Below are 22,740 nucleotides of genomic sequence, written 5' to 3' on the forward strand. Positions count from 1 at the left end.
GGCTGAACGTTTCTGTATAAGCGATGGAAGCTCCTGGCATGTGTGCATGAAGTGATGAGCTGAGGTGGGTGCTGGAAGAAGGGCGGAATCGGGAGGCCACTTTGTGTCATTGCGCTTCTAGATGTTTCCGAATTGCGTGTGTGTGTGTGTGTGTGTGACTGCAGTATGGCTGTGTATGCTTGCAATGCCGTTGTGCCTATGAGAGTGTGCGATTGACTGTGTGCCTGTGGATCTGTGTACCGTGTGCCGTTGTGTGATCGGTCCGCTGTGGGGGTGGGGATCTGAGTGCGGCGTGTCAGTGTGCAGTTGAGTGTGCAGTCTACGCTTGCGGCTGTCTCCAGGCAGAAGAGGAGACCCCGGCGCGGGCGGGGGCGGGTTGGCGACGGGCAAACGCCTTGGGGAGAGGGTAGAGGACGTTTCGTTAGTTCCCGCCCCTTCCTGACTAAAATTGCCTACTCGAAGCGCCCCGGAAGGCTTCACGGGAGGAGGGTGGACTCTCCTTTGCCCCCGCACCCCCACCCCCGCTGCCTAGGGGTTTTGGGAAAGCCGGGGAGTGGGAGGGAATGCGGGAGGCGAGTCTTCCAAAGCCAAGTCTGCAGCTCGAGCCTCAGTTTCCCCATCTGGAATTCGCCTTCCCGCTGACATCTCCGCAGCGAAGCATAAGAAATTGGAGGGCTCATCCTTTTCTTGAGGGGGTCAAGGGGACTGAAAGGACGTGCAGGAAATGAGATCCATCGGACTCAGCTCCCCTCCCTCCTTCCTGTCGGTGCTTTTCCACTCACTCGCCTGCTCTCCCATCTCCCCGCCCCCTCCGCCTGCCTCCTCGAAGCACTGTGGGATTCCGAGGTTGCTGCAGCCAGAGAAGCTGCAGAAAACACGGAGCTGGGGGTGAAGGGGGACTTAAAAGGGGAAGAACTACCCGGAAGGACCCAAGAACACAAAGACAGAGCCACTGGGGTTATCTGGCTGGTCAGCAAGGGTATGCGGCTTCCTCCGCGCTGCGGAGCCTCCCAGAGCCAGGTCACCATTCTACCAGCTCAAGTCTGTTGTCATGGAAACCAAACCTTCCAACTTAAGAATCTGGGGGCGACTTTCTAGCGTGGGAGGAAGGGTGGTGTGCAAGGTTGCTGAGATGGAAGCAGGGTTTTGTTACTCAGAGCCAGGCTGCGGAGGGGCGGGGTGCTGGGCGCCTGGGTTCTATTCCAGGCACAGCAGCAGACTGGCAGAGCGCGTGAGCAGCTGTGGTTGGTCCCCTAATTGGTATGTGTGCCTATAAAGCTCTGAGCCAGAAACGCGTGGCCTCCGGGGGGACAGGAGGGAGGTGGCAGGCAACCCATCCCCACACCTCAGGACATACTGGGGAGGCAGCTGCCCAGGCTCCAGGGCTATTTAAAAGGCTTTTATTTCCAGTTCCAGAGCTCGCCCGAATGGGTTTGTGGTCCTCTCCAGGCCTCTCCCTGTCTATCCTGGGCCTGCTCATTGCTGGTCTGGCTTTTTTGTGCAGGTCATAACACGCTCAGACAAGTATGGCTCCAAGTGGCAAGTCGTCTGGAGCATGACCTCAGGCTCCCAACCTCTGCTGGGCAGGCTCAGGTTTCTACCCCAGGGTAAGCCCCTCTACTCTAGAATGTGGTCTGTGGCCACCAACAGAGCAGAGGGGATGGGAAAATGGGAGTCAGATGCTTCCCTCAGCAAGAGACACAGGTACTGCCAGGAAACCTTGTGTGACATCTGGGAACATGAAAGGTTACAAGTGAGTTCCAAAAAGGGACTCCAAACCAAGGAGCCGCAATGTAGAAGAGTCAGGGAGCGGAACCAGGCGCCCACTCCTTTACTGTGGTCAAACGGCCCTGAGGTGAGCTCTGGTGGGGCAGCAGCCACCATGTATTAATCATCTCTAGCCCTGTGCCCAAGTAAAGTGTCTGGCACCTTTAGCTTTTTCACAGTGATTTGTCAGGTCAACCAGGGATTTGAGGCAGGAAAGACTAGAGGAGCCTGGACTACAGTGAAAAGAAAACAGCTCAGAAATTCACACAGGAAGCTGTAAGGCAGTACTGTTTCAATGCTTTATTAACAGTTGGAAACAAAACCAACAAACTGGAGGTGATGACATCCCAGAAGCCTATGAGGCAAGGGAAATAGGTTTGCCTTTTGTCCCCCCACACCTCTCTCTCTCTCTTTTTTTTTTTTTTTTTTATTAAATGCATCTTAGCAAAAGTAGATTAAAAAAGAAAGGGTCAAAAGCCCCAGATGTCAGCGAGCAGGGAGGAGGTGACCCAGGGGAGCAACAGACGCCCTGCATCAGAGTCCTCCCAGGAATAGTCCAAAGGAGCTGCTCTTGCCCCTTTATACACAAGTGCCAGCAACCAAAACCCCCTCTCCTGGCAGTAAGGCCTCACTATAGTTGCCCTCATGCTTCCTAAGCTCTCTCTTGCTCTAATAACTCTAATTCTGGGCCAAGCCCAAGAGTGCCATTCTTTCTTCCTAGCTGGGGATGGAAAGCTGAGAGGGGCACAAGGAGGGCAAAAGTGTCACCCTAAGCCAGACAGTTGGAGCTTCCTGTGGTTGGGGCTACCAAACAGTTCAGTGTGCCCACCCACTTCTCTTTTAGAAGAGAGCTGGGGTACAGTGTATGAAGGCACTCCTGGTGCCCAGTTCCCCAGAATGTCCAGTTAGCATCTGCACATTTGGCTTGATACATTTATACATTTATAAAAAACTCTGTGGTCTTAGAGTTCCCGCTACTCTTAGGCCTGGCCCAGCTCAACCAGAGAAGGGGTTCCTCCTGTGTCGGATTCCCTGGGAGAGAGGATCTGCCTTGGACTCAAGGGTCCAGAAGGGCCAGGGGCACATTCAGGATTGGGCCTGTGAGGAGAAATCCCAGGAACTCTGTAACCTGCCACCAAAGCTTCTTACATTATGGAGGGGAAAGGGGGAAGGAGCAGTTTTCTTTAAAAAAATTTTTTTTTTCATACAAAAATAGATCCATTTGCAAAACAATTTCTCAGCCAGGAGGCTCCACCTCCCATTTCCTTGTAGACAGAGGGTGAGGTGTTGGGATGGTCACAATACAACCCATAGTCCAGATGAGATACACCAAAGCTTAGGGAAGGCATGAGGAGGGAAGGTGGCTCAGTAGCCTGGGGTTGGTGCAGAGCGTCCAGAGAGGCAAGGGCATAAAGCGTGGCAGAAGCTGGGGGCAGGTCCCACGCTGTCGCTATGCCCTGCTTGCCTGCCCACAGGCTCCGGCCTGGGCCACAGCACAGCAGGGAAAGTGGTCCAGATCCTTTGCTTTGGAGGCCTTTCCCAGGAAGGTGGGGTAAAGGTGGGATTTGCTCCCTGCTTCCTTAGGAGCAGCTCCCAGTGCCACACCACTAATAATAAATAACCACAGCCAGGAGAGGGAAGAGCAGAGACAACAGCAATGAAAGGAGGGATCTAGCCCAAAGGTTTACAAGCCCCATGCTGTTCTCAGGGCCAGAGAAACCACAAAAGAAAAGCACAAATCCAGCAAGATTGACCTGGGGGGAAAGCCCATTAGAAAGTCAGGGCTGAGAAAAAGCAGGCTGGGCCTTGTCTGAGATGAGGCCCTCTGAGTAACAGAGAGGAGACAGGGTTAAGGCAGCAAACATGGACCCTGCTTTGGTAATACAACAGCCAGGGCTGGCTAGCTTGGGCTCAGGCCTCCCCCACACTGCCCTTTCCTTCTGGCCTCCAGGCAACTGAAGCTGTATGTGACGTTGAGAGAGCAGCAGGCCAGAGAGGAGGACAGGGTCAGGGTGGTGGGAGCGGCCACCCCAGAGGAAGCCTTTAGGCACATGCTGCAGGGCAAGACAGTCTGCAGCTCTGCTGAGGAGCTGCCGCGGTCACAGGACCCACATTAGCTTGCACGGCCAACCAACTCCTTGGCTTCCTCAAGGATTGTGGGGAATGTCTCACTGTTCTTGGACACCTTGGCAGGAACAGCGGCCATGGCATCATCCTTGGTCAGCTCCGAAGCCAGCAGAGATGTGACTGCACACCCGGCCTTCCTGTTGGCTGCAAGAGAAGACGAGAGATTCTGTCCATGGAAGGCCTCATTTCTAATTTCTTTCAAACTTTACAGCAGATAATCAGCATAAGCCATGCAGATGTGACTACCTTGGCCACTTCATAGAGGCCTTTACTTTGAAGAAAGAGGGGCAGAGATCCAGCATGTGGAATATATTGTTGGGTGGCAAAGAATGTAAGAGAGTGTGGTGCAACAGGAAAGCAAGCCTTGCCCCCTTGCTTCCCTGTGTGAAAATAGCACAAAAGTTTGAACACAGACAGAACTGGGTTGAAGTGTTAGCTATGTGACTTAGGGAGAGATGAAGTACTCAAAGTCTATTTTCTCGTAATAGGGATGTTGGAATTAAATAGACTGAAGTTTAGTACATAGTATTATTTTTGTTTTCTTGACAGGTCCCAGGAAACTCCTAGGCCAAAACACTTTTCAGTCAGCCCTGGGAGGGTTGTCCCTAGCAGAAGGCGACCTTCCATAAGTGGCTGGAGAGACTCCCGCAAAGAGGAACAGCAGCCACGCACTGGCACCGCACTCCCACGTGTTCCTCCAACAACAGATGCCCACACGCCTTAGCTCTTTCCCACCCCTTCAATGGTAGCAGCCGTAATACAAATGCCAAGGGCCCTACAAGGTGTGTAGAGTATGTGGGGGTGGTGTGGCGGGGGGAGGTAGTAATAAAAGCTATGTTAGGGAAGCAGAACTGGGATCAAGATGGACAGGAGAGGACCCCTACCAAGAAATCTCAGCCCATGTGGCTAAGGGATGGTCAAGTTCCGGCTGTCATACCAGATTAGAAAAGAAGAACCAAATCAATCCACAAGTTTCTGTTCTAACTGCTGGGTTTCATCCCCAAGACTCTCATATTCATTTATGGTATCTAGGCTTATGGCCCCAGTATCTGCAGCAAGAAGGCGACTCCTTGAGACCATGCCCATCTCATGATGTCTCCTCCTCACATGCCCCAGAACAGCACAGAGCAACTGTGTATACACAAAGAGCTGTCTGGGATGAAAGAAGCCTGACACGAAAGGCCATATGTTATGGGTCAGCTTCTATGAAATGTCCAGCACAGGCAAACCCAGAGATAGAAAATAGACTGGTGGCTGCCAGAGGCAAGGGGAGGGGAGAATCAGAAGTGACTGCTAATGGGTATTATGAAGTTTTTCTTTTGGGGATGATGAAAACGTTCTGGAATTAGATAGTAGTAATGGTTACACTATCTTGTGGCTATTCTAAAACCCCTGAATTATACATTTTTAAAAGGTGAATTTTAGGTATGTAAATGATATCCCAATTGGAAAGAAAAAAAAAAAAAGACTTCCTGGAGATCTGGGAAAGCTGGAGTGGAGAAAGCAGTACCGGAATGTTTTAGAAGCAGGACCGGATCAAAGAGCCGAGCACTCCTAAATGAAGACCAAGACTAGGGCAGCTGCATGACTGGAATGAAGCGCCTTTTTGGACCAGCAAAAAGTTTTAGGTAGGCAGAAGCCAAACAGGATCAGATAGCCCGTCTTTTTTTTTTTTTTTTTTTTTTTTTTTTATGGAATCTCAGTCGCCCAGGCTGGAGTGCAGCAGTGTAATCACATCACTTGAGCCTCAACCTCCCAGGCTCAAGTGATCCACCCACCTCAGCCTCCCTAGCAGCTGGGACTATAAGCATGTGCCACCATATCTGGCTATTTTTGTATTTTTTTGCAGAGATGGGGTCTCTCCATGTTGCCTAGGCTGGTCTTGAACTCCTGGGCTCAAGCAATCCTCCCACCTTGGAACCTAAAGTTCTGGGATTACAAGCATGAGTCACCACAGCCTGCCAAAGCCCAGGTCTTAACCAGGTCTTCTCTCCCTGCAGAGCCATGACCCAGAGCTACTGTTTCCATCCCAGGAGAGGCTGCCCATAGATCAAGCAGGGAACACGCAGCATGCACACAGGTTACCAATTTAAAGGTCTCCTCCTCCTCCTCTACTTCCCAGGGGCACAAGAGGTTGTCTACCAAGAGGAGAAAGAATAGTGAAGACCCTGACTGACAGCCACAGGACTTATCTAGTTACAGATCATAGGTATGTGACTGAGACTGTGGGAATTTCACAAAACCACGTATTGGATTATGAACATAAACTACTGCCCCGTGACCGAGACAAGTGAGGAAAAGGAGCCTATGTGAGTGTGACTATGATGGTCTATATGTGTGCATTTCTCATACTGTCCTTACCACCAAAATCTTCCTCAGGCCTCCTACATTTCCACTCTCTTCTGAAGTACTCCCTCTCTAGACCCCATTTCTCATATCCAGAAGGGCAGTAGTTTCCTATCATTTTATTATTTCTTTGAATTCAGTCTCCAGCAGTTGAGAAGACACTGCGACTCTGCGTGCGTGTGTGTGTGTGTGTGTGTGTAACTCTAGTGGTATATATATGTTGAAATAACATCTGACTCCAGACCTTGGGAAAAGAACACTGGGCCATTTGTCCTGGGCAACACAGGAGAAGGCAGAGGTCCCATGTGGTAGGTCTTAAGCTGCTGCTTTCTGTGGTTTCTTCCTCCAAAATAAGAAGATACCAGTTGTACCTAACCAAGTGATGTTTCTAGACTTTTCTGGACTCAAGAAGCTTCTGATGTATTACAAACTTCATAAGAACCAGGAGCAGAGAGTAGGCAGGGAGAAGATCAAAATTTCCCTTTTAAGCCTTGAAAGCCTACACACCAGGGAGGGTGTGATGTGGCCTAAGGTCAGGGGATGAGAAAGCTCTTGTTGGAACAGGTCTCCCAGCTTTCCACTCAGTCACCATTATGCTCAGCAGGTTGAACAGTCAAGAAAAACTGACCTCCCCATGCTTCCCCCAACTTACTCACTTGTTATAAGACTATTGAAAAGTAGCTATAGAACCAGAAAAATCTTTTGACTAGATGGAGTTAATGATCAGGGAGGATCATTAACTCCAAGAGAACAGGCCTATAGGCTGTGTGGGAAAAGGGAACAATGTTGAGATACTGGTGAATGCTCTCTGAGGACAGATTCCTAGAAGTTAGGAGTGGGCTAGGATAAAAACACCAGCAAAATCAACCATATAACGCAAGTTTTAAAAAGGTTAGTGATTTGAAAAAAGACCTTTATAAAACATAGGCTAGGAACTATTACTAAAGAGGAAGTGCTCTTGTTAATAAAATAAGCTTCCTTAGGGAAGAGGAAACTAGGACAGATGGGGCAATCATCATCACACTAAATAACTCATTCTTGTCTCAAACTCTCCTAATTATGTTTCTTGTCCTATTTATAAAAGTAGGGGGGAGAATAAGTAGTGGTACAGGAAATATTCTTAGCAACCTTCTCTAGATAGGAGGTGACATGGTTTGGATGGACGACCCTCCAAACCTCATGCTGAAATGTGGACTACAACGTTGGAGGTGGGGCCTAGTGGGAGGCACTTGGGTCATGGGGTGGATCCCTCATGAGTGGCTTGGTGCCCTCCCCACAGTAATGAGCTCATACGAGCACTGGTTGTTTAAAAGAGCCTGGCATCTCTCTAGCTCCCACTTCCGCCTTGTGATACACCTTCTCCCCCCTTGATTGGAAGCTTCCTGAGGCCTCCACAGCAGATGCTGGCGCCATGCTTTCTATACAGTCTGCAGAACTGTCAGCCAAATAAACCCCTTTTCTTTATAAATTACCCAGTCTCAGGTATTTCTTTATAATAACACAAAATAGACTAACACAGGTGGTCATGAGAGCACCTTCCTGAAGCAATGTCATCATGTCCAAGACTCTCCTTGCTGGAAGGTATGAAAGAGTATTTCTGGCCCATACTGTGGGTTCACTGCCGTCTCCTGTTCAATCACGCAGGCTGAGGGGAAACAGGCCTGGACTTGGAGTCACAAAAGTGGGCTACAGTGCTCTGTCATTAGATAGCCATGTAGACCTAGGCAAGACTTTATCTGTTTTTTATTTTTATTTTTTTGAGATGGAGTCTCATTCTGTCACCCAGGCTGAAGTGCAGTGGCGCAATCCTGGCTCACTGCAAGCTCCGCCTCCTGGGTTCATGCCATTCTCCTGCCTCAGCCTCCTGAGTAGCTGGGACTACAGGTGCCTGCCACCACGCCCAGCTAATTTTTTGTATTTTTGGTAGAGACAGAGTTTCACCGTGTTAGTCACCTTATCTGGTTTTAATTCCTTCCCCTATGAGCAGGTTAGATACTAATCACTGGAAGTCTTTAGAGTCTTTCCAACTCTATGGTTCTATTAGATGGATGGAGCTTATAGGGAAGGTGGGAAATGGTAGAGGGAAGGAAAGGAAGAGTTGAATTTCTTTCTTCCCTTGGCTTTTATCCCAGTGAGCAAATGACTTGTATACATGAGGCCACAATTCAGACATGGAGATAAAGTTGAGTCATTAAAACCACAAGCTGACTCAATCATGGGCCTGAAATAGCAGCTGTAATACAATCACATGGATTCTTCCCCTTGACACTCAAACCATTGTTCTCCCACACCCTGCGGATCACAGGAGTTTACATGTTGCTTTTAATGAACCAAGCCTGATAGTAACTCTCCTCTTCCAACTCCTCAATGAGTCTTTGTATACTGGTCACTCCCCCAGGTCTCCAGAGACCGGAAGAATTTAACATTCCTTTAAATTCTAGGGAAAAAACTAGTGTCTTTGAATAGGGACAGCTGCCTCTCTGGAAAAAAGGAGGGCTATGAGGCAGATATGCTCCACAGTGCCTCTGTTTTTTTTTAGCTCAAAGCAATCAGCCAAGAGGAATAGTCAGAGACAGTCAGGCAAGGGGTGGAACAGCGAAATCCAGTAGCCGCATAGAGAAACCTATAGCCAGTGGAGACTTTGTATTTTGAGAATGGGGCCATCTAAGTCCAGCCTCTCTCTCTTCTCCTCTTAATCCTGTTGTCACTGCACAAAAAAATATTAGAGCTGGAAGGGACCCTGGAGACCATTCATTCTAGTCCAACTCTCATTTTATACCTGAGGAACTGAGTCCCAGAAACATTAAGTGACTTGCTTAGGATAACACAGACAGCATCAAAACTAGATGTGACTTTAGGTCTTTTGATCCCTACCTAGCCCTGTGTTCTTTGTAATCTACTCTGATGGCTATCCTCCTGTTTATGTTTAATGTGAGGCCACATCACATCACTTTACATGATGTGAATGCACGAAGGTCTAAAGAGTTACCAGAATAACTACGAATGTCTCCCCTGAGATTCTCCCAGATATATTCAAGTGTATTTAGTGGACCCAGAGCCTAGAAAGATAAGCTTATAGGCTAGAGCCACTTAAAATATATGTAATTGTCATTTCACCTACTTTCCAATTTAGTATCTCCTAATATAAGTCTCCTCCTATTCCCTCTTGCATGGGAGAGAGTACTTTGACTAATTCAGGTCCTCTGCTGGAAGGTTAGTTTCCAACAAAATTCCTCCTTCCTCCACCTGTGAGTTCTGATTTTCCACTTGGAAAGAAGTGAAGAATGGGGCTTCCCCAGCAGAGGGAAGCCACTGATGTCTGGCTACCTGTGCACAGGAAGCATCTGGGATTCTAGTATAGTTCCACAGGAAGAGGCTTAAAAGGGAATTCCCCACCAAAAAGTCTGATGCCAGGCACTTAGCTGACGGGGTCAAAAACAAAAACAAAAACAAAAACAATAAGATGCAATGTATTTTTGTAAGGCTAGAAATGCTTAATGTTAAGGCCACATCACCTTATGTGATCAGTAGGAAATAACGTTGTAAGAACCTATAAAGACGAAATACAGGAGTAATAGTACCTCTAGCTGTACTCTCCTTGCAAACACCTATCTATAAGACTAAATGCTCGAGCCCAGAGAGTACTCAGCTCTTCATATCCACTTCTCCCCCGCCTTTAGAAAGCCTGTACTCAGAGAATGCCAGAAAATGGGTAAGAACTTTGACTCGGGAGCTTTCAGTTTGGGGAACATTCTGATGTCATACAGGAGAACCCTCAGAAGGGAGTATCACTCTGGTTATTCAGAGTACAGGTAGAAATGGGCAGCCAGCCACTACAGATGAAACTCACAGTGATGGCTGTTGTTGGGCCAGAATACTGAGTTTACATAGGCTATCATGCTCTAAGGTCCCCCTTTCCAGGCTGTGGCAGGTACTACAGGCCCTACAGATACCACTGTATTAATAGCTAAGCACTGGCCAAAGCAAGCTGTGTAACTCCTTCTGTTTACAATAATCTCAAAGTATAACTATCAAATGGGCCTACACAATGCAACAGCCAAGAAATAGGGAACATACATTTAAGTCCCTCTGAAGTAGAAACCTTTAATGATGCCTTTTTTTGTAATTCCCACTCTTCAAATCAGTAAAGAAGCCACCACTCCTAGCCTCAAAAGACCTTCACTAGACACGATAGTGCAGGTCAACTCCACATGACGGGCAGCCTTGCCTATACCTTCTTTTGAATTAGTCCCTTGGCCACTGTAAGCTTCCCTCAAAGGGAACTTATTCATTAATCTTTTCCCATACTAATGCCTGGATCACTTGTCCTAGCTCCATAATTCTTTTTAGAATCTCTAGCTCAATGTAATCCACTTAGATCTTCCAAAGGATGTGAAAGGAGATTGCAGGGCAGTGATGGGGGGAAGGCAAGGGCAATAGAGGCTAACTGCACTCAAGGGAAAGGTAGTTTTCAGACACGCCATAATCCTTCAATTGAGATGCTCCTCTATATTTTTCTATCTGGGAATAATGATGCCTAAACCTGTCTACAAAATTTTATACTTTCTATTATTAGTTCTCTCTATGTATGTCTTCTGCTTGTGAAGTCCAGAGTAAGGACTCTTATTTTTTCTTTGAATTTCAATCCATACCTAATATACATTTTGTATTTAGATCAACTTTTGTTCATACACACAAATGCCCACTCAAATCCCTGGGTCCTGCAGCTCAGTTCCTTTGTTCCAAATATCTGCTTCAAGAGTGGGGAGAAATGCAGCCTAATCCAATGTAAATGATTTATTGCCAGTCCCTTAAACCCCAGTTTTCTAAGTCGCTACTCTGTAACATGGGAAGAAGAGGACTAGATAATCCGTTCTGGATGCAGGGACTAAAAAGATGCTTAGAGCATCATTATTTGCTCTTTAGCCGCAGACTGGCAGGAGTAGAGAGCCCTCACCCCCTTCGACACCCAGGATAAGCTCCATGTGCTTACTTACCTTGACGGGGCCCTCTCTTCCGTCGGAATGCTGCCCCTGACTGCAGGGCTTCTAGAAGACTGTCCATCACACCTGTCTCATCGCCCTCTGTTATAAAGAACAAGATGGAGATGTGAACTCTTCAGCCAGAGCAGCATGGCAAGTATCAAGCCCCACACAAAATGCATGGCCATTGCTTGATTTCCCCTCTCCCACAGCAGCTGGCAGCTAAGAAGAGACAAAGAGAGCTCAGCCTTAAGTCTCACACGCTCATGTTTACTTGTATCTGCTCAAAAATGGTTAAAACAAAAGATCTCATTGCCTATTATCCAACGCAGACCTTGGGATATTTTCCCGCAATGCCATCCTCCCCACCCAATCAGGACTAGAAACAAAATTATACAACTGCCCAACTCCAAGACCAGGATAAGTAGAGACTATGATTGTGAAATTAGTAAGCAACTATATCACTCCCTCTTTATCCTAAAGTGTTTCGCCTGGTTAGGTTTCAGAGCAGGGCTGAAGAAAGACCACTGATCAAAGAGTGCACTTTCCTGAAGTACTGCCTCCAGTGCCTAAGTCTTCCTGATGTCTAAGTCCTCTGCATCTAAGAGGAGCAGCCTGGCTGGAATACAAAGAGTTAATGTAGAATCCTTGTTCTAGCCTGGCTCGGTTTCCATGGCAACAGCTTAGGATAGTGAAATCTGAAACTGTGAAATCCCAAAAAGTCCATAGGCTGCCAGATCCAAGGCTGGGGCTCACTGCTCCCAGCGCCACCTGCTGGCTGAGCATCACCAGTGCAGCTGCCCTACATTCCACCCTCATTTGCTTGACCTGGGTACTGGAAACTGGGCAAGGTCCATTACGCCACCTGTTGACCGTGTGCAGCCCTCATCCCACATGTCAGCGGGACTCCACCTTCCCCCACTGCATCCTAGCCAGTACCTGGGGACAAACCCTGAAGTCCCAGGGGAAGGGGAAGGATACTTGGTGTAGGCTTTAATAGCATTACAAAGTTGTGGCTTACAACTAAGGGCAAGGAAATTGCTTTACAGAAAAGTATAAAAAGTCCCTGGTAGCAAGAGGTATCAGACCAGCCCTTGTGCCTGTGCTCTGTAAAATACTGATTCCTAACAAACTCAGCAGCTCTGTGAACACCTCTTCATTTGCAGAAGGCTCGTGGCCCCTCAGGTTCGGAGGAGGGTGGCATCAGCTCAGTGCTGTGTGAGCAGTGTATGCTGTATTTCTGCTGCCCACAGAGAGAGCAGTGGGGGCGAAGGGGTAGGGAATCTGCAGCAGGAAACAAGCAGAGACAGGAAACAGAGGGCCAGTAATTGAAACCATATGTTTCAACAAAGACATGCTTCTGGTGAAACAGAGATTCTGCTGAAGAAAGAAGAGGGTGACCGGCTCCCCACCCGCTCCAAAAGTTCAATCCATTTAAAATCTAATCGTGTGTACAACTGGGCTAAGGTACTAGGGACATAGTACTTTGTGAAATAAGCAGAAAGGGAAGACACGCCACAATTAAAAGATGGGAGGAGCATCAGGAAAATATTTTAGAGAAAAAAACCCGAAAGATGTAGTGGAGGGAATGAGAACAGGCCAGAGGAACGTTTGGACTGACAGAAGGAAGACAGTATATATCACAGCAATACCACAATCACAGGGGAATGACAGAGAATGCAAGAGCCAGCAAAGGAGAGAAAAGGTAATAGTTTAACCAGGGCAAGTTGGAATGCGCATGTATCTGAATTGGGGTTAAAGTCCGGCATCGGGATCTTGGAGGTAGAAGACTGCCAAAAATCATTTGCCAGGAGGTGAGCTCAGACATGAGACTCTGCCTCTAGACTCTAGGCAGAGAAGTCTTCCCAACATTCCTATCTCAGCCCATCAACCCGTCTTCACTCCTCACCTGCATTCATGTCTATGAGTTGCTCTCTCTTCTGCTGCTTCTCTAGCCGCTCCTTCTCTGCCTTTTCCTTGGCTAGTTTTGCTCGCCTCATCTTTTCTTCTGTCTCCCGCCGCTTCTGGTTCTCCTTGACTGCTTGCTGGGGCAGGGAAGAGGAGGAAGGAACACATGGGCACTGTATACCTACTACCAGCCAACAGGAACCCAGGGGAAAGCGAGAAATGCCCACAAAAGATTCAGTCAGCAAGTATCCCTTGCTCACCAAAAACATATTCCGAAAATTGTGAAGATCCATGAAAAATTCTTCAACAGACAACTTCTTGGGGTCAAAGAGGAAGTACTCGCCCAGCTCCTTATAGAGGGTCTCCATGTTAGAATGCATCATCCGCAGCTTGTTATACTGTTCCTGTGCATCCTTCACAAAGCTGTGCAGCCAAGGAGTAAAGGACCAAGACCAAAACCAAGAAGCAGACACACTTCTCTAGCCCAAGGAATTACTCAAAGATGAGTACTGGCATGCAAAGGGATGTTCAATACAGCACTGTTTATAATAGCAAAAACCAAAGCCATGTAAGTACCCCTAAATAGGGGAATAGTAAACCATGAACTATGGTACACCTATAAAAAAAGAAGCTGGCAGTTTAAACGGTTGTTTTTTGTTTGTTTGTGTTTTTTTGTTTGTTTGAGACAGGGTCTTGTTCTATCGCCGGGCTGGAGTGCAGTGGCGCGATCTTGGCTCATTGCAACCTCCACCTCCTGGGTTCAAGCAATTCTCCTGCCTCAGCCTCCCAAGTAGCTGGAACTACAGGTGCGCACCATCACACCAAGCTAATTTTTTTGTATTTTTAGTAGAGATGGGGTTTCACCATGCTGACCAGGATGGTCTTGATCTCTTGACCTAAAAGGGGGTTTTCTATAAATACTATTATGGAAACATGGCCAAGACATACGTGCAAAACACAATACAATGCAGTTTTTGTTTAAAATAAATGTATGAGGTGCAAATCAGAATAAAGTCCAGTGGCAGTGGTTACCTTTGGGGAGGGGAAGGAGAGGGAAGCATGTGTGAGCGTATGTAGTGGAGATGGGGTACAGGCAGGGGAGTTGGGGGACTTTTATAGTTGATCTGCATGGTTTGCTTCCACTCCACAACAATGGAATGCTCTCAGGAACTATGCAGCCTGGGCAACAAAGTGAGACCCCATCTCTAAAGAAAAAAAAGGTTAAAAAAGTTTAGCAGGGCCTGGTGGCACATGCCTGTAGTCCCAGCTACCAAGGAGGCTGAGTGGGTAAGGATCGTTTGAGTCCAGGAGGTCAAGGCTGCAGTGAGGCGTGATGGCACCACTGCACTCCAGCCTGGGTGACACAGAGAGAGCCTGTCTCAAAATACTGACAAACCCAAAAAACTATGTATTTAAAGAAAAAGAGTTTTTTAAGAGAAAAAAAATTGCATATTGCCCTATCTATCCTGTTTTTCCCCCACTACAGGAAGTTTTCTTTCCCTTCCTAGGAACAACTCCCTCCTTTCAAGAGAGGATATGGTCATTTTTTCAACAAACTTGTCTTTTTCATCTGTGGCAGCTGGGAAATTCTGAACATCACGTTCCACATCAGAAATTTGTTTCTTCATCTGATCTAGGTTCTTTTGCAAGTTTTCAGCAGAAACTAAAAAAAAAAAAAACACCATAAAAACACAGCAAGAGCTTACCAATAATCCCAGCCTCAACACCCCTTAGTTTCACCTTTCAGAGCATAGCTTCAGTCTATACACACATTCTGGTACTTAATAATCTTAGTTCCTTATGTACTTTAGTTGTGTCACATACTTAAGTTTTCATCTTTCCAGTGAGACTACAAATTATTTGATCATTGAACCTCCAGCCTTCACAAGGTATGCAGTACTAGGAATAGAAGAGAGACTTCATTTAATTTAACATGAATCTATGAAATCCCCTGAGATCTTGGTCTCATTTATTTTAGAGAACAGGGTTTGGGAGGAAGGAGATATACATAGAAATATAGAGGCGGGGGCAGAAATCTGTTCCAATTTCCAGTGAATGCTGCTTTTTCTTTGTCTAGTTCCAGGAGAGTAAGGCCTAATTTTTGTTAATATAGTCCATGTTTTCTTAATGAAAAGAACTATTAACCTAGACTAAAAACACCTGCCTTTCTAGCTGTTTTTTGGTGTTTGGTGTTTCCTTAGGAAGAGAAAGAGTGCTTCCTATTTCTACACATAAAGATCTCTCCTCAGCCTTACCTTACGCTCTGCCCTTGTGACTTAGGCACCATGCCTAAATCCTATCTCATTTCTACTTGAAATAGTCTGAACTGAAAATGCTCTCAAATCTAGACTGTGTCTTATTTCCCTCCCCATGCAGAGACTTTTGGGCTCTAGCTTCATTCCAAACTGCCCCACCTCGGCTGGCTTTCTCCACATGGGCAAGCTCGTCTGGAAACTTGAGGACATCAGGATAGTCATTCTCACACAACTCAGCCAAGAAGTGTAACAATGTCATCTTCTGATCTGTGGACTTGGTGTCTCGAAGCTTAGAGAAAGAGGAGAAACTGTTAAATCCTGACATGTCCAAGATGGCCTCCTGCCAACACTGAACTCATAGAGGCTGCAGCCTTCCTTGTGTTGTCCTGCCCTAACTCTTTGGCTCACCTTACAGAGGAAGCTGATATTGAAGCCAAAAGCACCAGCATTTCTGGAGCCAGCATTCATGTAATTTCCAACAAGCAAGGTAATCTCTAGGAGATTGGAAAAGCTCTCACTCTTACGTAACTCCTCACATGCAGCAGTGACAGACACAATCTCTGGCTTGATATTCTCCACTTGCTCGCTGAATTGTAGCTTGAAGAGAATGGCATTGAGGCGAGGCCGCAGTCGGGGCACAGTGCCCATCTAGTAGAGAACACAAGCAGTTCCATTACAGTCAAAAGAGGGCGAAGTCAGAAAAAGATACAGGCTTGAGCCTCCTATGGGAGGATCAGAGCTCCAGAGCAGGGAGAAGAGAGAGATTAAGACAGGTTCAAAAACAGACAAGCGGCAAGGAGCATATGCCCAGGCTGCTCTCTAGAGGGGAGGGGAATACAGGAGGTGGAGAACCGCTTACTGCCACAGGCCTCACTCACCACCACGCCAAACTGCTCTGACTCAGCCAGGTCATCATATTCATCCTTCAGTTCAGAAAGCATTTTTAACTGCTCTGGCTCTGGCATTTGCTTAATGAGGTTCTGAAAGAGAGAAGAGACATTTCAGCTGGAGGGGGATTCGCCAACAACTCAAGCCTAAACAACTTTTACTCTGTTGTCAGTCCCACACTCTGCTCAAGGACCATACAGAAAGAAACATATGGTGGGAGAGGAGAGGCAGCTACTGAGATGGGGGGACTTTTGCAAAATATACCAGAAGTAATCTGACCACCAAAGAAAAGGCAGTTTCTCAAAGCCAGCATTCATAAGTCAGCAATGCTGGAGGAGGATCCTCTTCATCTACACAGAGATGAGGCCAGTGCCCAGCGACACAGAAGAGCCTGTTCCAGCAGAACCACCTTACTCCTTACCTGGATCATAGATTCAGTCAGAACAGCCTCATTCACCTCCAGGATGACATTCTTAATCTCTTGATAGGGCATGCGGAAGGAACCCAAAAAGATTGCTGCCAGAAAATGAGATATTAAGACATGTTCTTCTTGGTCTGTTCCCGCTTCCAACCCATCCTGCAAACCTATGCTGGATAATCTTCCTAACAGGGCTCTTTTAGGCCAGGCACAGTGGCTCATGCCTGTAATCCTAGCACTTCAGGGGGCCAAGGTGGGCGGATCGCTTGAGCCCCAGAGTTTGAGACCAGCCTAGGCAACATGGGGAAACCTCATCTCCACAAAAAATACAAAAACTAGCCAGGCGTGGTGGTGTGCACCTGTAGCCCCAGCTGCTCAGCAGGCTGAGGTGGGAGGATCATCTGAGCCCAGGAGGTCCAGGTTGCAGTGAGCTGTGACTGCACCACTGCACTCCAGCCTGAGCAACAGAGCGAGACCCGTCTCAAAAAAGTCTATATACATCGAAGACTTTCACCCCACTCTACTTTAGTTCCCCACTCTCAGGACTTGATCCTCAAAGCTGCCTTGACCTTAAACCGCCATATCTTATTCCCTAACAAACACATCCTGTTTTTTCAACTCTCCCTTTCTAATCTCTCACTTGACTCTTCAGCCTTATCAGGACCTCTCTTTCCAGTCTCCTGACCATTCCGTTTTCACCGATATATCAGTTCCACTCTGCCTTTCCTATTTCATTAGGAGCCTCTAAACCATCAGTTCATTTGCTCTCTACTATGACTCCCATTAGTATTACTACTCCTACTATTACCTTTCTCTTCCTTCCTTCTCCTTCTGGTCCCTGGTCAGTCTAGCCATTTCATTTTTCTACTCTGACACCTGGGCTGATGCAGACTGGAGTCTATGAATTTGCAGTAGCACCAATGATAACTGGGGCCTCCGCGCTGTAAGCAATTCTGTGTCCCAATTCCACTTTCTCCAACCCTTCTTGGCAGGTCCTCCAACATATTCCCACTTTCCCCACTGCCTCACCACTTCCCCATTTGTTCCAGGAAGACCCTGCTCCTCTTCACTGAGAAAAATCAAAGCCACTGGTCAAATTACTTGCTCAGCTTTATCTTATCCTACTTAAAAATAAAGCACTAGGGCTCTTGGTTAGAGCCAGACTAGAAAAGACTCAGATAAGCCTTTTGGAATCGCCTAGAAGAAAACTATACCAACACTTTCGTAAGCTTATAGGAGGCATGCGTTCATATACGTATTTATGTCTAAGTATATATACTCCCATGTACTCATCCTTTCCTCATGTGTCAACAGAAGAGGCAGCCCCACAGACCTTTCCCTTCAGCATATATACATAATCAAGTTTCTTTACTCTTACTCAATGTTCCTCTCTAAATTACCAGTTTCTCTTTCTTTCACTTTATAGCAATCTAAACTAGCCTATTCTCTCTCACTTCCACGATTCTGATTTATTCCATCACCACAAAGCCAATGAAAAGATGGCAGCCACTTAGAAAATATACTTTAGGTAAGACACCATCCTGCTACCTCTCACATCCACTTCCCCAAAAAGATAACCTGTTCTTGCTGAATTTTCCTATTTCAGTAATGTCAGTAATGGTACCACTTTCCACAGAGTGACCTAAACCTCTAATCACCTTCTCCCTTATCCCAAGTCAATCACTAAATTCCATTAATTTTACCCAAGCTAGAGTGCAGCAGTGCAGTCATAGCTCATGGCAGCCTGGACCTCCCATCCTTAAGCAATCCTCCTCCCACCTCAGTCTCCCAAGTGGCTGGGACTATAGGCATGCGGCACCACATCTGGCTAGTTTTTAATTTTATTTTAATTTATTTATTGCTCGAGATGAGTCTCACTCTGTTGCCCAGGCTGGAGTGCAACGGCGTGGTGTCGGCTCACTGCAACCTCCGCTTCCCGGGTTCAAGCGATTCTCCTGCCTCAGCCCCATGAGTAGCTGGGATTATAGGGGTGCTCCACCATGCCCAGCTAATTTTTCTATTTTTAGTAGAGACAGGGTTTTGCCATGTTGACCAGGCTCGTCTCGAACTCCTGACCTCCAGTGATCCACCTGCCTCGGCCTCCCAAAGTGCCGGGATTACAGCCATGAGCCACTGCACCTAGCCTAATTCTACCATCTTAATATCCTCTCTCTCTCTTATTCTCATCACCTTAGTTTCAGGCCCTGATCACATCTCACCTAGTTTAAAACAATGACATAACTCATCTCTGCCTATAGTCTCCTCTTACCTTAGCAATCCAGCCTCATAATCACTGCCAAAGCAGCCTTCCGAAAAATTACACAGGATAATCTCACTCATTTTCCTGATTTAAACTTTACTCAGTTGTATTCAACTACTTGCAGTTCCTGAACTGCACAATGTTATCTCATGCTCTCATACATGCTGATCTCTCTCCCGAAACAAGCCAACCTTCCCGCCTTCACTTAATTTTTTTTTTTTTTTTTTTTTGAGACGAGTCTTACTCTGTTGCCCAGGCTGCAGTGCAGTGGTGCAATCACAGCTCACTGCAACCTCAAATTCCTGGGCTCAAGTGATCCTTCTGCCTTAGCCTCCTGAGTAGTTGGGACTACTGGCACACGCCACTGTGCTCAGCTAGTATTTTATGTTTTGTAGAGACAGGGGTCTTGCTTTGTTTCCCAGGCTGGTCTTGAACTCTTGGTCTCAAGCAATCTTCCCACCTCAGCTTCCTGCTGGGATTACAGGAATGAGCCACCACGCCCAGCCTCTTTAATTCCTTAATTGGTCTTTCAACTCAGTTTAAGTAGTACCTCCTTTAGAATATCTTCTGGGATTTGCCCCTCCAACACTGCCCCCACTTGATTTAGATCCCTCCCTTCCTAATACTCTCATAAACATTCTAGCATACCTCCATCATAGCATTTATCAATCTGTGCTGTTATCATCTGCCTTTCTCCCTTTACCAAATACGTGGCTCATGCAGACAGGGACTATTGTCTTATTCAGCTTTGTATCGTTAGCACATGAGAGACATTTAATCACTGTTGAATCACTAAATTCCATCTTCCAGACCATCCTATCCTATACTACTCTCAATTTTCTTTTCTTAAATTCTGTTTTCCATATCAATACCATAACACTAGAAATCATAATGTACTACACCATTGTCTTTCTTGTATCATTTTTAAACCAATTACTCATGTCTTATGTTCCTAGAGATACTCCTGGGAAGAGGAACTGACTCACAATACACTTTAGTCTCCATAAGACTGCACCACAGACACTACGTAGTAATAGTTATTGACAATAATTTAAGATTATATAATCAAGAATAATGTGACAGTTTACTGGTCTCATTGTATCACTAACTTTACTTATGGGTATGTGTACTTTTGGCTGTGTGATCTGGGCACTTTGCATCATTTAAACTTTGGTTTTCTCATTTGGAAAAACAGGGACAATAACTGCATCACAAGACTGTGAGTGGGTTTTATGGAAAATACCCTTTCATCTCTGGAACACATGCCTAGTATGTGCCTAATAGAGCCTATAACATAGTAGACCCTGAAATATTTGTCAAATAAATATTTAAGTCTATATTTCTTGGTATGAAGTAGGTAGATGAATAATTAAAAAGAACAAAAATTTAACATTTGTCCTGATCATCAAATAAGTACTACCTATATCAACTTTGCAGAGGAATTTCTTATTTGAAATTTTGCTACCAAACAGTTACGAGTATATGTGGAAACTTCAGAACAGAACCCTTCTCTGGAGTTACTGATCCTACTCTGAGAAGTACAAAATTTACCTTAGTTATTTTAAATCACAAAGTAATTTTAAATTTAATTGAAGCCAAGCTAGTACCTTTACTTATCAGAAAGTGAAAGCTGGGCTTACACTGTAATCCCAACATATTGTGAGGCTGAGGTGGGCAGATCACTTGAGGCCAGCAGCTTGAGACCAGCCTGGGCAACATAGCGAGACCCCTTCTCTATTTATTTAATAAAAAAGCAAAAGTGGGAAAGAGGAAATGTCCAGTGGCTAGACCATCTGTGGCAGACTTTCTGTGAATGCAATGGACATAGTAAGGACTTTTAAATAAGAAAGTCAGAGGCACGGCTGGGCGGATCACCTAAGCCCAGGGGTTTGAGACCAGCCTGAGCAACATGGCAAAACTCCATCTCTACAAAAAATTAGCTGAGCATGGTGGTGCACACCTGTAGTCCCAGCTACTTGGGAGGCTGGGGTGGAAGAATCAACTGAGCCCGGGAAGCTGAGGTGGCAGTGAGCTGTGACCGCATTATTACACTCCAGCATGGGCAACAGAGTGAGACTGCGTCTCAAAAACAAACAAACAAACAAAACAAAACAAAACAAACAAAAAAAAAACAAAGGCTCAAATCCCAGACCTCCTTCTTACTAGCTTTATGACTAGGCAAATTCCTAAAAGTCTTAGCTTGTTTCCTTGACATAAAACTGGATACTTAAAAATCTTGCAGTGCTACTGAAGAAATTAAACATGATACTGAAAATTCACTGTGCAATGCTTGGTATATAGCAGGAATTGAACAATTAAAGTTCTATATCAAGGGACCATAGATTCAAGAGAATTAAAAGTTCTTAAAAGAACTCCTTCAGATTTCGAATAGTTGGGACCAAGAGCTACTCACAGAGATTCTGGGCTGTCTTTGAATCCAACACCTTTAACTCTTTTACTTTTTTCTTTTGCACAGATTTCTTTTCTTCTCCACCTTCTTGATCCTTCTTGGCTAGCAGGGAAAAGATTAGAAAAGCATGATTAAGAGTAAGCCACCTCTGTGCTTTACTGAGCAACTACTGTCCAGCATGAAATGGCCCCTCACTTCCTCTCTATTATAATGGTCTCTCTATTGTATTCCTTCAAAACTAACCTCCTCTTCAACCAACCACCCTTCTATTACTGAACCTCCCCCAACTCTAATAAATATCTCATTTTCATTTCTTCAATATTTATCAGTAATGCTTTCCTACCTACATCCTATCTACTTGCAGGGATCAGCAAGCCTCCTGTAAAGGACCAGACAGTAACTATTTTAGGCTTTGCAGGCCATATGGTCTCAATTATTCAACTCTGCCACTGTAGCATGAAAGCAGGCATAGACAATACATAAATGAATGGGCATGGTTGTGTTCCATTAAAACTTGATTCACAAGAACAGTTGGTTAGTAGTAGTTCAGCAGTTCCCTTCCACCATGTTATCCTTCCTTTTGTGCCTATTTAAAAATCCAACTTATCTTTCAAGCTCCATCTTTTTTGTTTGTTTGTTTTTTGAGACAGCATCTCACTGTGTCACCCAGGTTGGAGTGCAGTGGCGCAATCATGGCTCACTTGCAGCCTTGACCTCCTGGGCTCAGATAATTCTCCCACTTCAGTGTCCCAAGGAGCTAGGACTACAGGTGCAGGCCACCACACCTGGCTAACTTTTGTATTTTTTGTGGAGATGAGGTTTCACCATATTGCCCAGGCTGGCCTCAAACTCCTGGGATCAAGCAATCTGCCTGCCTCAGCCTCCCAAACTGCTAGGAGTACAGGCATGAGCCACTGTTGCCCCACCTTAAGCTCCATCTTGAACATGACTTTCTCTAAAAAAATTTTGTTTTCTCAACTGCCTATGATTGAGGTAAAATATACTTCTGCCTTCTACATTCTTTTCAGACTATCCAAAGCCATCATATTCTTCCCTTCTCGTGAAACGTTCCCTGATAAATGATACTCGCTCTCTGCTTTGATAAACTTATTTTCATGGTATTTGTTATCTATCTCTTATCCAACAATTAATTATTCAATGTTTTGTGACATTGCATACGTATTATCTTGATCTTTTTAAAGCCTCTGTTATTTAATAAGTGTGGATACTTCTCATCCCACCTAGATTTTGAACTTCAAGGGCATGAGCAAAACAGTATTTCATTATATCACTCCCTTAATGGCTCTCATGATAGTAACATTCTCTGAAAAATGGTTGATGCTGGCTATCCAAGGAGGGTTGAGCAATACATAGAAAAA

The 22,740-nt window shown here is 45.8% G+C and overlaps 1 protein-coding gene across 2 annotated transcripts; it reads right to left on the bottom strand.

Moving 5' to 3' along the window:
• Window positions 1-2,052: 2,052 nt before the first annotated feature.
• On the bottom strand, window positions 2,053-21,463 carry LOC134761469 (protein diaphanous homolog 1-like). Of its 2 annotated transcripts, none has more exons than XM_063724507.1 (10): window positions 21,365-21,459; window positions 16,695-16,789; window positions 16,264-16,365; window positions 15,794-16,033; window positions 15,545-15,674; window positions 14,668-14,793; window positions 13,391-13,554; window positions 13,132-13,267; window positions 11,238-11,324; window positions 2,053-4,038 (listed from the first exon to the last, which is right to left on the bottom strand). In XM_063724507.1, the coding sequence occupies exons 2-10, from the start codon at window positions 16,764-16,766 to the stop codon at window positions 3,881-3,883; spliced, it is 1,215 nt and encodes a 404-aa protein (XP_063580577.1). In that variant the 5' UTR covers window positions 16,767-16,789; window positions 21,365-21,459; the 3' UTR covers window positions 2,053-3,880. The 2 variants fall into 2 exon arrangements, with proteins under 2 accessions (XP_063580577.1, XP_063580578.1); XM_063724508.1 differs by lacking the exon at window positions 2,053-4,038 and adding an exon at window positions 5,517-6,032 and having other exon boundaries at window positions 21,365-21,463.
• Between the last annotated feature and the right edge of the window lie 1,277 nt (window positions 21,464-22,740).

The sequence above is a fragment of the Pongo abelii genome, chromosome 4, assembly GCF_028885655.2.
Source record: "Pongo abelii isolate AG06213 chromosome 4, NHGRI_mPonAbe1-v2.0_pri, whole genome shotgun sequence".
Classification (NCBI taxonomy): Eukaryota; Metazoa; Chordata; class Mammalia; order Primates; family Hominidae; genus Pongo; species Pongo abelii.

Coding starts and splice junctions, on each gene's coding strand:
- LOC134761469 (XM_063724508.1), bottom strand. CDS start 16,766: ATGCCCTATCAAGAGATTAAGAATGTCATCCTGGAGGTGAATGAGGCT. Junction 15,675..15,793: donor ATATCAGCTTCCTCTGTAAG/GTGAGCCAAAGA, acceptor TCTTTCTCTAAG/CTTCGAGACACCAAGTCCAC. Junction 6,033..11,237: donor GAAGAGAGGGCCCCGTCAAG/GTAAGTAAGCAC, acceptor TCCTCTTGGTAG/ACAACCTCTTGTGCCCCTGG.